The 14737-nt window shown below is 62.3% G+C and overlaps 3 protein-coding genes across 3 annotated transcripts; all 3 read right to left on the bottom strand.

Annotated features, from left to right (window-relative positions):
• Positions 1 to 543: 543 nt before the first annotated feature.
• LOC306955463 (perilipin-3-like) lies at positions 544 to 2786 on the bottom strand (the record flags this gene model as incomplete). Its single annotated transcript, XM_079546760.1, is given in 8 exon segments — positions 544 to 1011; positions 1098 to 1211; positions 1284 to 1465; positions 1977 to 2229; positions 2302 to 2384; positions 2468 to 2639; positions 2641 to 2667; positions 2745 to 2786. Coding segments are annotated over 8 exon segments (1341 nt in total).
• A 1366-nt stretch (positions 2787 to 4152) lies between these two features.
• LRG1 (leucine rich alpha-2-glycoprotein 1) lies at positions 4153 to 5163 on the bottom strand (the record flags this gene model as incomplete). Its single annotated transcript, XM_079546761.1, has 1 exon — positions 4153 to 5163. The coding sequence occupies one exon, from the start codon at positions 5161 to 5163 to the stop codon at positions 4153 to 4155; it is 1011 nt and encodes a 336-aa protein (XP_079402887.1).
• Positions 5164 to 6722: 1559 nt separating this feature from the next.
• Positions 6723 to 12899, bottom strand: SEMA6B (semaphorin 6B; the record flags this gene model as incomplete). The annotated part of the gene is made up of 16 exons (XM_079546635.1): positions 6723 to 7693; positions 7773 to 7831; positions 8020 to 8097; positions 8296 to 8436; positions 8870 to 9064; positions 9766 to 9915; positions 10255 to 10386; positions 10479 to 10696; positions 10795 to 10883; positions 10972 to 11091; positions 11195 to 11285; positions 11473 to 11574; positions 11970 to 12032; positions 12114 to 12174; positions 12517 to 12646; positions 12797 to 12899. 16 exons carry the CDS (start codon positions 12897 to 12899, stop codon positions 6723 to 6725), a joined length of 2703 nt encoding a protein of 900 aa, XP_079402761.1.
• Positions 12900 to 14737: the final 1838 nt, after the last annotated feature.

Raw genomic sequence — 14737 nt, forward strand, 5'->3', positions numbered from 1 at the left:
CTCGCGACGCTCCTTTCGAAGCCGCTCCCCCCCTTCGCTTTTATGGCCCCAGGTCCCGCCCCGTGCGCATGTGACCGCGTCCCACCCTACCGGGGGCGGCCCGAGAGCAGCGACCGACGGCGTAGATCTTCCCCAGCGGAGCAGGCAGTTCCACGCCTCCCGTCCCCCCCCTCCCCACGGCTGTCAGACGCTCCCCACCCCCCCCTCGCTGCCCCCCGACGTGAGGATGCCCGCACAGCTCCGCGCGCTCCATGGGAAGCGGAGACGGTGATAACGAGGCCGAAGTCCGCTGCCACCCGACGGCGGGGCACAGCCCGGGGACACTCGGCCACCTCCGCACCCGGATGGAGCCAAGCCCGGCTCTACTCGTCCCCCTTCCCTCCCCCAACTCAATGAGAGGCACAGAGCGATGGGTTGGGATCGTTTGGTTTGTTTTTCTCTTTTTCACGTGCTCCGAAAGATGCTAAGATAAGGAATCGTGATGCCATCTTGGCTCAGGGTGAGACGGGTGTTTCTCACGCGCCACCACCCCCTTTCCTTGCATCACAGGTCCCACACCGGGCGATTGAATCCATCCTGCTGCTGACCCCACTGGGGTTGGCTTCCTTCTGCGCAGCCACCGTGCACAGTGCTCACCCCGTGTCCCACACAGTCACAGCCATTCCACTTGGCCATCTCGATGGGACAATCCTCCGGATATTCCACGAGGACGGGAGCAAAGGGTCCCACAATCCATGGCAGGGCTGCGTGCTGCCCCACGTACTCCAGGAGCTCATCGATGCTCAGCTGCGCTTGCAGCACGCGCTGCCTGCTCTGCTCCAGCACCATGCCAGACAGGTCGTGGAAGGAACAAGCACGGGACAGGGAGCTGTGCAACCCTTCCACGCCGTGCCTCACGTGCCCCACCGTGTCCTGCACGCCGCTCGGCAGCCCTCGGATGGGGAGATGGGCGCAGGCAGCCTGCAGCTGCTTCAGGAGCCCTCGCAGCATGGCCATGGTCCTCATCTCCACCTGGAAAGCAGCAAGAAGGCAGCGCTGCTGGGGCACAGCCCCGACCCCATTGCCTTACACCCTGCTGAGGAGCGGCCCTCCCCTACTTGCTTGTCCTCCATGGGTGCATCATCCTGCAGGCTCCACTCCAGCCACATGCGGTGCAGATGCTGCCGGGCGCTGTGCAACGAGCCGTCCACGCCGTGCCGGCCCTGCTGGATCTAACGGATGGAAAACACCAGGAGTGCACTGCTGTGATCCAGGTGGGGATGTAGGGATGGCTGCAGCCTTACCAGCTCGATGATGCGGTGCAGGCTGCTGAGGGCTTGCTGTGCACTGTGCTGGGCCCACTGCAGCTCACCCAGGGACCGTCGCAGCGCGCGGTGCTTCAGCTTGGCTGAAAGTGAGCCCACGCGCACCATGCAGCTCTGCCGCCTCCGCCGCTGCTCCCTTGAGGTCACCTCGGTGCCATCTGCTGTAGGGTGATGGTGAGAGCTGCACAGGGTGCAGAGCATCCCCAAGGATGTGCCCTGAGCTCCGTGTCACAGCGCAGGGTGTTTGGCTCCCAGTCATTGGAGGTGTCCCCTCTGCCCCTGCGGTCACCTCTGCGGTGACACAGTGCCAGCTCTGCCCACCGCTGCCCTGTGCTGAGCTATAAATACTCAGCTCATGCAGGCTGGTGGCACACAGGGCTATATTTGCTCTCTGCTTTCCAGGTGAGAGTTCACCCACTGCTGCTCTACATGTTTCCCCATGCAGGGAACATCCTCTGGGTTACGGTGGCTCTGCGAGGCTCAGCGCTGCCCTGGCAGAGGGCTGAAGGCTGCTCTGCAGGTGGGGACTTTCAGTGCCCACCTCCTATCGTGGCACCCAGAGCCCACGGTACCAGAGCAGCGCTGAGCCCTGGGGATGGGGTTCAGTCCCAACAGGGGGTTACACCCCATAAAAAGAGGGAGATGGCTCAGCACAGGGCGGTGGGCACTCACCCGGCCCCTCGTCCATCCCAGGCAGGTAATGCTCCACCAGCTCCTCTGACTTCTCCAGCACTGTCTCCGTCCTGTTTGCCAGCAGCTGACCCAGACGGGTGCCCACAACGGTGTCGACGCTGCAGCTCAGCATCCTCTGTGTCCTCTGCACTCTGCCCTGCACGGCCCCATAGGCCATTCCCACAGCACCGCTCACTGCTTCCCGCACACCCATCACTGTGCACAACACCAACTCTCTGGTCCCTGCCACCACCTGGAGGGCACAGAACGGAGCAGTTTGTCCCAGCAGTGCACCCAAGGCTGGCCTGCCCTATAGGGACATTACCTTCTCAGTGGGCTGCTGCAAGATGGGCAGCTTCTCCTCCAGCTTATCCAGCCCTCTGCACGCGTATTCATTAGCAGTGGATACTAAAAGCCCACCCCCAAAAAAATTTCAGATGTGGAACCCCATAACACTCCCCATCCCCAGACTTGTGGGGTGCCCCACTCACGCTGTGGCTCCAACTTGGTGAGGATGGGCTGTGCTCCACTGACCGCCGCTGCTGTCAGAGTCCTCACCCCCTTCTCAGCAGCATCACACACAGAACGGACGTAGGGGTGGCTCTTCTTGGTGGAGCTGTAGGCACTGGACACGATGCCGCAGGCGGAGCTCACCAGGGGCAGGGCTGGCCACCCGCCCCACCGCGCTCTGCTGTAGGGTGGCAATGGGGAACAGTGAGGTGGGATCCCACAGTGCCCCCAGCCCATGGACCCTCCCCATGGCCCTACCTGCAGCTCTTTTCGTGCTGGTGCCGCGTTGTTGGCTGACATCGCTGCGGTGGAGAGAGAAAGGACACGTGGTGCCGAGCACCGCAAACTCATGGCACGAGTGGAAAGCACCGGGAGGCCACTGAACCGCAGGGGATGGGGATTTTAAGGGGGTGGATGGGGGATTGGATGGGGTTCCGTGCTGAGGCTCACCTCCCACCCCACCAGGACGCAGTGGGGTTGGGTCTCGAGGGATGGAAGAGGGGCTGGATCCCTGCGGAAGGGGGTCCTTGGGGAGGGGGTTGGGGGGTGCAGGACTCCCTCCGTCCTCTAGGGGGCGTTGGAGGGAGTGGGGGGGGAGGTGTCCCCGCCGGGGACTCTTAGGGGTCCCATGGGACATCGCGGTGCCCCCGCCGCCCCCATCCTCGGACCCCCGGCCCCCCCCGTCCCACTCTCCTGCTGTTGCAAAACCCCAGCGTCGTACTCACTGCGGGGAGGGGGGGGGGGGGGTGGGATATCGCCACCTCCGGTCACGATCGAGATTCCCGGTCGCGATCGTAACCCCCCTCCTCGTCCACTCCCAGCGTCGCGTTCATAGCGAGGCGGGAGCCAATCAGCGAAGGGGTGGGGCGCTCCGCGGCCAATCGGGAGGGAGGGGCGGGACTTTGGGAGGGTTGAGGGGATGCGGCCAAGAGGGGACTCCCGGCCGTTGTCCCCCTACCCAGTAACCCCGTGCCAGGAGTCCCCTTCCAGGTGTCCCCGAGCAGGATGTCCCACAACAGGTGGCCCTGTGCCTTGCTGGTGTCCCCCCCCGCCGGCACTCCTCCCCGTTTGTCCCCATATTGAGTGTCCCTTTGCTGTGTGTGTCCACGTGTCAATGGTCCCCATAGCGAGTGACCCTACACCGAGTGTCCCCATGCAGTGTCTTTATGTCACGCCTCCCCGTGACAGCACCCCGTGACCCCTCTGTCTGTCCCCAGGGCTCAGTGTCACCTGGGGGAGATGGTGGGGAACTTGGGGACGTTGTGTTGTCCAGGAGGGTCACCCCAGGGGATCGGGCTGGCCTGGATGGGAGCAGGCAGGGGGCACGGAACATGGAGGGGATGGGATGGACTTGGCCAGAGGACATGGCAGCCATCACCGCCTTTCATTCATGAACTTCACAGGACAACGCAGTTGGCAGCACAGCAGAACGAGGAGAATCCATTTAATGCTGGTTTTTGTAAGGATGGGGACAGAGAGATGGGACAGGGGATGGTGTGAACCAGGCGGGGTGAGGCTGGGAGGCTTTGGGATGGAGGGGGTTGGATGGGGATGGGAATCACTGGGATAGGGATGGGAATCACTGGGATGGGGACAGCCCTGTTCTCATTGCCTCAGTTTCCCTGGGAGGGTTGGAGGGGTGGGGACACGGTGCTGAACCCCTTCCTTAGTGATCCAGGGGACTCTGTTTGTTCCCTCCGTGGTCACAGCCAGCCTGGCTCACAGCAGCCACCTCCTGCCCCCGGTGCTGTGCAGGGCTGGCACAGCGTGTGTCATGGGCAGCAGTGAGCTGCGGGGCTGCATCCTGCAGCAGTGCCAGCAATGAGCACTCACAGACCCAAGGGTTCCCTGAGATGTCGAGGGACAGCGGGGGACCAGGGGAGCGTGGGGGCAGCTGCAGAGCCTGCAGATGGTTGTGTGCCAGGTCGAGGACACGGAGATGGAGCAGTGGGGAGAAAATGCCATCGGGCAGCACCTGCAGGGTGTTGCTCTGCAGGAAGAGCAGGCGCAGAGCAGGGGTGGGCATGAAGAGGGTTGGTGACAGTGCACGGAGCTGGTTGCCTTCCAGGTCGAGCCGCTCGAGCGTCTGCAACCCCCTGAATGTATCAGCATGGAGGTGATGCAGGCAATTGTGTGCCAGGTCCAGGCTGCGCAGGGAGCGCAGCGGGCGGAGGGCAGCGGGGGGCACCTCGAGCAGAGCATTGCCTGCCAGGTTGAGCCAATGCAGCTGGGTCAGGTGCACGAACCAGGCTGGCTGCAGTGCCTGCAGGAGGTTCCCTTGCAGCACCAGGTGCCGCAGGTGGATGGAGTGATGGAAAATGCCAGCAGGGAGGTCGGGCAGGAGGTTGTCGGTCAGGTCGAGGATGCGCAGGGTGGGTACGGGTTGCAGCAGGGCCTCTGGAAGCACAGCCAGGCGGTTGGAGGAGAGGTGCAGCTCCTGCAGATGGGGCAGCCCGGCCAGCGCATTGGGGGATATGGTGGTCACAGCAGTGAACTCCACTGAGATGGCCACGGTGGTAGGGGGAAGTCCGGAGGGGAAAGTGCTGAGAGTGGGATCCGTGCAGATGAAGTGCGTGGCGTTGGGCTGTGGGTGGCATGGTGCAGCACGGCTGTATGGCAGTAGCAGCAGCAGCAGCAGAGGAGGTGGTGGTGGCAGGATGTGACCCAGCACTGCCATAGTGCTGGTGCTGTGGGCAGGCAGCTTAATGTCACCCCAGGCGTTGTGCCCTGCGCTGTTCCCACCACCACCCCTGCGTGCCCCCCCTGGGCGGCGGATGGGCTGCAGCCCCTATATCTCCCTCCTCATTCTGGCCCAGGGGCCCCCAGCCCCCTCCTCACCTCCTCTTGCAGCCAACTCAGCTCCCTGAGGACGGTCCTTCCTCCTTCGTCACCACGCTGCTGGTTTGGCCTCACGTCCGCTCGATTGGGAAACCATCGCCTTCGCAATCACTGCAGCTCAAGGAAGTGCCAGCACCCACGGCAGGGGCTGGGCGCTCCTCATCCCCATGGCCCCACACTGAGGCTCTGGGTGCAAGGGTGGCACAGCACTGAGCTCTCCCCTTCCACGAGGCTGCAGGGGAGCCCAAATGAAGGCGTGAGTGCACAGATATGTGCACGCAGTGGGGCTCTGCATGCTGGCACAGCACAAAGCCCCACATGCTCCCCTGCCTCACAGCCTCCTCCAGCCTGCTGTCCCCCCACCTCTGTGCCCCACAGGCTCTGCTGAAGCAGGGACCGCTTTGCCTTTCCTCATGGCACAGCATCAGAGGCAGCGGTGGGGAGGAATTCACCTCTTGTAAACAGAAGTTTATTGCGGGGCTCCGGGGTTATACAGAGACGTTACCGCTGTCGCATGCATGAACGGCCCCGGGGCGATGGGGTGCCCGCGGTGCCCCGGCACCCTATTTACAGCATGGGACCAATTGCCCTCCACCCTGCAGTCAGGGGGCAGAGCACCTGCAGCGCCCACATCCCTGCACCCAGCCCTGCGGTCCTGCAGAGCCCTACTGTCCCTCGTGCCACCTGCAACTGGGTGGCACCGTAAGGGCACCCTTTGCCAGCAGAGAGTGGGTCTGATGGGATCCCCCAGCCTCCTGCATCCCAGTGCCCAGCTGTGCTTTCAAGGAGAGGGGAGTGGAATGCTGGGATCTTGGTGGGAGAGGAGGTGTAAGGGGACAGATGACAGCTCACCGCTGGTACCAGGTGAGGGTAGTGGAGGTTTTGCCCAGTCCTTGGCAGACGATGCAACCTGATGGCATCTTCTGCTGGGTGCTGTCCTGGCTGGGTGTTTCCAGGGTGCTGGCACGCACCTAAAGATGCCGAGGCACAGCCGATGGGACTGAGGGGCTCTGGGCAAAGGGCACTGCTTTGCTCTGCGCCAGCTGTGCCCATGTCTGTGTGTCCATCCTGCTGCCTCCCAGGGAGTCCCGCCCAAGGCGCAGCAGTCCCTGGGACCAGCCTGGGGTAGGGACCGGGCAGACAGACACTCAGAGCCTGTGCAAAGCAGCCGGAGCATGGGGCACTGCCCCGTGCCAGCCGGGGACAGCAGGGACTCTGTGCAGCTCCGGGGGCAGGAAGGAAAAACCTCAAACCCTTCCCATGGAAACCCAGGGGCTGCCAATCCCCCATGCAGCATCTCAGCCCCATCCCCGCAGAGCTGGGGCACCGTGCCACGGCACGGCGGAGGAAAACGTCCACGGTGGCAGCGCCTGAGTGCAGGAGCCTGGCAGCGAGCTTCTATTTGCCCGAGGGAGTCCGCTCCATGCCATAGCGCAGGAGGTGGTGCAGGTCCGTGAGTGCCCGGGGGGGTCCCGCACCGGGTGCCCGTGGTGCCGTGCCGTGCTGCCCATAGCCACCTGCCGGCGCTTCGCCGCTGTTAAATGTGTGGTTCCTCTTGAGGTGGGCACCGGGGCGTTGGGTGCCGTTGTTGGCATTGAAGTTCAGCTGCTCAGGGCGCCACGGCGGCCCCTCCACAAAGTCCCCCCCTTCCCCACCAGGCGCCGAAACCACGCGCCGACGGTCAGGGCTGGGGCGCGGGGTGCCCCCAAAGTCGCCATAGGAGCTGCGGGGAGGACGGCGGGCACCGGCAGGGGGGTGCTGTCGGGTGCGGGGACCCTCGTGGTGATCCCGTCCCCAGTGCCCGTCACCCGAGGAGTCGCTGAGTTCGGCCTCCAGCTCCTGATCCACCAGGATGGCGTGGCAGGAGAGGGGAATGCCGCGGGCGGAGCGGCCGGCGCCGGCGTGCAGCCGCGTGCCGCTGGCACCAGGGTCCCGCAGCGCGGCGTTGATGATGTTGTGACTCTGCTCCCAGGTGCAGTTCTGGAGGGCACCGGCGCAACGCTTCTGCTGCAGCGGGGTTTGCTCCGGTGTAGGCAGGACGCCCGAGTCCAGGTCGTGTTGGCTCGCCTTGCCCAGCTCCTTGGGCCAGCCGTTGGGCATCAGCGGGGCCAGCAGCGCTCCGGGCTGCCCGCCACGCGCTCGCCGCTCTCCCAACCGGCTGACGCTCACCACCGACTCGCTGTGTGCCAGGATGGTCTCCTTGTCCTTGCGCCTCGCCAGCTCCTTGCGATCCCGGTGGCCGATGAACCAACACACGCTGAAGCCGGAGATAACGGCGCCGATGACGAAGGCGGCCACCGAGGAGATGACCAGCAGGTTCACCGATACCAGCCCGTCCGGCTCGTCCACGAAGCTCTCTGTCACCAGCCCTGGGTGAGGGTAAGGGGGCTCAGGGGCCAGCTGTGCTGTGCCACACGTCCCCGTGTGCCATCCCTGTCCCACACTCACCCTCGCACTCGCCCAGATGCGATGTGCTGCCACCAGAGATGTCCTGCTCGAAAGATGTCCTGTGGGGGAATGCAAAAAAGAAAGGGTCAGCTGGCCTCCGACAGCCTCCCAACCTGCTGTAGCTGGTGATGAGTTTGTTGGGGCTTGGTGGTGAGGAACTGATGTGGCTCAAAGTTCAAAGGTCTGGGGGAGACCCCAAGACCCCGATGTCGCCCCCAGAGAGTCCACCCAGCCCAGCCAACATTACCTGGGGCTGGGCTCCAGGAAGACACAGGAGCCCTCAGGTGTCCAGCCACAGTATGGGTCCCGGCTCCCAAGGCAGCTCCTGGTAGGGAGCAGAGAGGTCAGAAAACCCCCAGCCCTCAAAAGGGACCCTGGCCCAGCACCGTGCCTCAGTTTTCCCCATCGGTGCTCCTGGCCATGCCAAAACATTCACAGCTCAACTCCAGCGTAGAGCAAATTCATGGTAAACCCTCTCTCCTTTCACAATCCCTCCCGCAAGCCCTGCCCTCTCGGCACTCACTTCATGCAGCCTGAGTGCTGCTGGCAGCGAGCCACGGGCACCCTGGCCACACAGGGGGGGAAGGCCAGCAGCAGGGACCCAGCTGCCTTGTCCAGCTCCAGGCCCAGGAGTCTCCGCTCATCCACTGTGTCTCGGCCACATCTGGGGATGGGGGCAGAGCTCAGTGCGGCCCCAGCTCCTGTCCCCACCTGCCCTGCTGCGGGCTGGTCCAGAGAAGGGGGCTCATCCATTGCCCCTGTCTCATTCACACATCCAACCCATTGATCCCACCACGCATCTAACCTTGCATCTTTCTGATCTACTCCTTCCTTCCATCCGTCCATCCGTCCAACCACACATCCATCCATCCATCCATCCATCCATCCATCCATCCATCCATCTGTCCGTCCGTCCGTCCGTCCATCCATCCGTCCATCCATCCACCCATCCATCCATCCATCTGTCCATCCGTCCATCCGTCCATCCATCCATCCATCCATCCATCCATCCATCCATCCATCCACCCACCCACCCATCCCCTACTCACCCACCCACCCACCCACCCGCTCACCCCTCTCTCCCCACCCCAGCCCACCTCCCAGGCTGGTAGGTCTCAAACTCCTCCAGGAAGACGCTTTGGCTGCCAGGGGGTGCAGGCGCCGGGCTGCTGGTGGCATTAGGATGGATGAGGAACTTGAGGATGGTGCCTGTGCTGGAGCCCAGGAAGACCACGGTGTGGTTGCCCCATGGTCCTGCCGCGTTGTCCACCACAATCTTGCGGAGCTGGTACCTGCATAGCGTGAGCAGAGCAGGGTGTTGGGGCCAGCAGTGTTCTCAGGAGGCTGGGAGCTGAACCCCAGGACGTGGACGAGCACAGAATGCAGGGGAAAGCAAAGATCCTACATGGAAACTAGTTCAGATCCCAGGCAGACTGGGCATGGATCCCAATCATGATGCAGTCAAACCCATTCCAGAGCCCACTTAAGATCCTGCCTGGATTCCCTTCTAGTTGCAGCTAGTAGTTCCCAGTCCTGGGATCCAGCCCTGGTCCCCCTGCAGAACCCCAGCTGATCCCCAGCCCTTGCTCCATATGCCAGTCCCCATCCCTGTGTCCCTGTCCCCATCCCCACAGCCCCATCTCCAGCCCTGCATGCTGTCCTGCTGGCTGAAGGCTGTGGTCCGAGAGCGCAGCTTGATTAATTCCCCATTAAACAGCAATTAAGACAGATTTAATTAGGATGAGACAATCTCAGCTGCAAAGTTTATGACATTTATCAGGTCTCATGGCGCTCTCCCATGCAGGGGCAGTGCTGGAGGCAGCGACGTGCTGAGGCACAGCAGTGCAAGCCATGCACACGGATGGCCACAGCTGCGAGCGGGCTGTGCATGCACATACACACGTGCATCCCAAAAGCAGCCAATCTCCTGCACTGCTTCGTGCTGGGGGCCCCTCTGCAGCCTCTCCAGGCTCCGTCCTACCCCCAAACTCACCGACTCATGGTGCGGACAATCCAGGGCGCGTTGCCCAGGGACGGCACCGCTTCATCCATCAGAGGATGCGTCTTCACAAAGGTGAGGATCTCATCGGGGAAGGTGCTGGAGGAGTTGTAGCGCATCCCCGGGGCCGCACAGCACCCGGGTCTGACACCACAGCATGGCAAAGCTCAGCACTGCCACGGCGTGGCTGAGCCCCGTCCCATTTCTGTCCCAGTCTTGTCTCCAGCACTGCTGATACTGGCTCTGGTGTCACCATTCCAATCTCTATCCCCGTGCCACTTCCTGACATCCCCATTCCCACTGGAGGACATCCGAAGGTCCCTCCCAACTCCTCCAATACTCGCATTCTGATCCCTACCACCAGCCTTGGTCACTTCCATCCCTACCCGCCTCCCCACCTCCATCCCCAACCCCCTTCCTGCAGCCACCCACCCGGCTTTCCCCTGCCACCATCCCTGCTGTCCCTATGGGTCATTCTCTCACCGGGGCTTTGGCACCATGTCCTCAGGTACGGCTGTCCAGATGGACTCTGGCGATTTCTGCTCTCTGAAACGCCCCTCGAAGACAGCAGCCACTTGGGTCATGTCAAAGGCACACACAGCCGAGCCGGGGATGCTGGGGAGACGCAGTGTGGGATGAACACCACAACCCACACCCACATTCCCAACCCTACTGGGCACACCTCAGCTCGGTTCTGTGGGGCCAACCTGTTGGTGGGCGTAGAGAAGACGGCGAGCACCACGGGGCGCCCGTTGAGCTCCAGGATATCCGTCACAGCATGGATGACGTTGAAGTAGAAGTGTGAATCACCCGGCACGGAGCAGTTGAGCCGAGCCTTGAGGAAGGATGTCCACTGCTTCTCCAGCACCCTCTGTGACCCCCCCATGTCGTTCTTGCACACCCGAGCCACTCGGGATACCACCACCTGCAAGGGATGCCCGTCACCACCCAGCAGGGGACAAAGGCACAGCCCCCACCCCAAGGGTCCCCCTAGGCTCGGGTCACCGCAGGGACCTCTCCAACCTTCTCCAGGTAGTTGAACTCCATAGCGATCTCCCGGAAGAAGAAGTAGACGTGGCTCCTCCACTCCACCGCGTGCACAAAGTAGGGCTCTGCAGGGACAACAACGGGGTCAGGGCTACCCCAGGACAGAGCAGAAGGGGACAGGGAGCGGTGCCACGCACACCACGCTGGGAGCACCTTTGAACCACTTGGAGTCGTGTTTAACTGTGCGCAGGGTCGGGCTGTCACCCAGGCTGCGATAGATGACGGCGTCGATGGCCAGGAAATCTGTCACTGTGGCTGTGAAGAGCATCCCCCCTGCACGGGAGACACAAGCACGGGGATGTGGATGGAGACAGCACACAGAGAGCACCGGGAGAAGCAGTGCCCAACCGGTGGTCCCCACTGTGACAGCACTGACCTGTGAACAGTGCCACGTTGGCGTGCTTGGGGTCGTAGGGACAGCGTGCCATGCCGCTGATATTGTCCCCAACGGGCTCCAGAGTGTCCATCTGCAGAGGGCAACACAGGGCTGTCAGTATGGCCAGGGGGTGCCATGCCAGAACGCAGGGTCTGGATGGTGGCATCACCCTCCTGGGGAGCAGGAAACCCCCAAAGGGGAATGGGGAATGCTCTCCTTCTCAGAGCTCCTGTCCCTGTTGACACCAGCCAGCCCCATCCCAGCAGCAGGGGACTCACACTGTAGTTGGCACAGATGGGGTTGAAGGCGTTGGTGCCACACACGAAGAGCAGGTTCTGGTTCCGTACCAGCATCACCTTGATGAAGTTTCGGCACTCTGCCTGTGCCAGTAAGAAGGGGCCGTGAGCCTCTGCATCCACTCCCCAGCACCAGCCCCACAAACCGCCCCAGGGAAAGGGGGGGGGGGGGTTGGTCTCCTCTGCCCCCATCACCACAAGAGGCTGGGCTGGGGGGTGGGGGGGGCAGCCCCAGGGGACACGGACGGGACCTGGAAATTGGATTTCTCGCAGATTATGAGATGTGTCTGTTCTGATCAACGGGCCAGAAATAATTAATTACAAACCCAATTATACCAGCGTCCAATAAATCACAGTTGACACAAGCGTTGGCAGGGAGCCGAGAGGCACAGGGTGACACTGGGGGACGGTGACACGTGACGTGGGATGCAGGAGGGTGAGGGGGGCTCACAGAGCATGTATGGACCCCCCCCCCATACCTCGTGTTTCCCCTTCATCCGGCAGATGCTGATGTCGTGTTGGTTCGACCTCCAAGTCAGCTTCTGTGGGGGCAGAAAATCCAACATGGGGCCAGGACAGACCCCCCCCCAGTGCCCCACAAGAGCCTGGGGGTCTGCCCTTACCCGGTGATAGCGCATCTCACTGCCAGCAGTGGGCTCCAGGCTCACACGGTAGACGTTGTCCCTGTGGGGAGGACATGGATGTCACCACCTCATGGGTGCCTGAGGACACCTCAGAGATGTGCCCTGCAGTGTGGGGTTGTGTGCCCAGCCCATCTGCCCCATGGGGATGGAGTGGGGTGGGCAATGAGCACCTCCGGGGCACAGCCAGCCCAGAGACCCCCAGCATATAGAATTGGGGTGTCCAATGGCACCCTGCTATGGGATTGGGGTGTCCAAACTCAAAGGCTGGGGAACACTTTTAGGTGCCAGGAGGGCCCCCGGGGCAGGAAGCAGGGTCCTTCCCAAACGATGTGGCCCATAGATATGTTTGGGGCGCAGAGGTTGAGGACCACATGTTTCACACCTGTCTCCAACGAAGAGGGTCCTGTTGACCTTGAGGATACGTTGGATGTTGAGGCGTTCAGTGCCACCACCCTCAGGGCCGCCCGGCCGGCTGCTGCCATGGCCCACAAACACAGCGTAGTGCTTCACATCTGGGGACACCAGGAGGGGGACACGGACACAGCATCACACACAGCTCCATGTCCAGTCAAGCCCCAACTCACATTGCACCCCAAGCCTCCCAGCCCCGTCCCCTCTCTGCGCCAATCTGTGCTCCCCTGGCCCCTTCCCCAGGCACTCACAGTCCTCGTTTGCCACGGCGATGGGGCTGGGCTCCTCGGGGAAGGTGCTGTGAGCCGTCCTCTCCGCTGTGAGCAGGAGCAGCAGGACGAGGGGGGGCCACATTGTCTCCCCTGGTGCAGGCAGGCACCCACAGCACCTGCGGATAAGGAAGAGGTGGGACGGGGCAGCACCTTCCTCCCTTCTATGCTCCTACCTGCACCCCAAAGCCATTGCCGGTGCTCACGGGGTGCCTCGTTGAGGCTGGGGGTCCTGGGGGGAACCCTGATGTGAAGGGTGATGGTCTGAGATGCTGGGGCTGGGCCAGAGCCAGCAGCCAGCGGTGTGAGACCAGGGGTGTGTCTGGGAGATGGGGGAAGTGAGTCCTTCCCCAGCTGAAGAATTCCAAATATGCTGGGAAAAGCAGCTCCTACGCCCTCCTCCAGCCGTTCCCAGCGCCTGCACCGCTCTGCATTGGAGCTACTGGGTACAAACTGGGTGCAAGCTGGGCTCCTGGCTGCAGGATGGCTGCAGGGACATGGAGATGGGGACGTGGGGACATGCAGACAGAGGAGCACAGCCATCCCACAGAATGGAAGATCCCCCATTGCAGCCCTGCAGCTGCCACTTGCCTTCTCCCTGTCCAAAATGCAATCATACCATTTTGGATAATCAACGGGAAAGTGGTGGTGTGGGAATCAGCCCCACATACCCCCCCCCCCCCCCCCAACAGCACAGCCCTGCTGTCAGCATTGTCACCAACCCCCACTGTTTCAGGCACCGGTGCCATCCCCGCTGTGTGCCTGTGGGTGACACGGCGTGGAGCGGGGCTGGGTAATTAACAGGAGGCGATTTAATTGATTCTCAATCTGGCGAGGGCAGCGAGTGGGGATGCGAGTGCCATCGATCCGTCGCCCTCCTCTGCAGGGAGTGAGGGAGGGTGACACTGTGGGGGGACAAGGGACACAGGCACCGCAGCCGTTCCAGTGCTGAGACCTGACCCAGTCCCCATCCCAATCCCCTCCATGGTGACAGAGCCACTGGATAAGAACCAGCAACCCATGACTCTGGGCAGTGTCACATCCCGGCTGAGAGCTGGCACTGCCTCCATCCTGCTTAGCTCTGGGGACACCCGACCCAACGGAGCCGACCACAGAGGACCCGACCACGATGTCACAGCTCTCAGAGACAGCAGACGGTGACACTGTGGGCTCTCTGAGCCACAGCTCTCCCACGTCCCCAACGGCAGCTGCATTGTGCCCTCACCCCATCACCAACAGGACAGGACCCCATCCCGTGGGAGCCAGCCTGGAAATTATCTATATTAAATTTTTCAGTGTTTGGGTTCCTGGGTGATTTTTTAATTTTTTTTTTAAGCCATTAAGAATTGAATTGCAATCATTAAAGCCATCTCCCCCCAGGGTGGCTGTTGGAAGCTTTCACCCCCTGTGCTGAATGGTGGACCCCCTCTGTGACCCCCCCAGGAGAGTTCTCCATTTACCTGCAGCTTTAGGAGCCACTGGGGACCTCTCCTGCAGCCTCAGCCTGCAACCTCCCCAGTGCCTTTGTGCCCCCCAGAGACTTTTGGTCACTGCAGGAGGCTGTTCCCAAAGCAATTCCCAATTCCCCTCTCCCCCCCCCCCACTCAAAAAAATCTCACAACGGGGCACATCTCCAAATCATGACATCCCCATGGAGTTTTGTGACCAGAGGATTTAGCAGGGGACATCACCCACGGATAGGGCTCAACCCCTATCAGCCACCTGAGAATCTCCCCCCACCCCTCCAGCACTGCCCATAGCCTCCAGTTGCCACGCAGCCACTCTCCCAGTGGGATTTGGGGTGCAGGGACCCTCAGAAGCTCCATGCCATTGATCCCAGTGACTGTAACCCAGCTGGGGGGCTCCGGTGTCACCGTCCCCCGGCGCTCAGCGGTGACAGTGAGCGGGTGCCCAGCACAGTCG

This window comes from Tetrao urogallus (genome assembly GCF_951394365.1).
Source record: "Tetrao urogallus genome assembly, chromosome: 25".
NCBI classification, from domain to species: Eukaryota; Metazoa; Chordata; class Aves; order Galliformes; family Phasianidae; genus Tetrao; species Tetrao urogallus.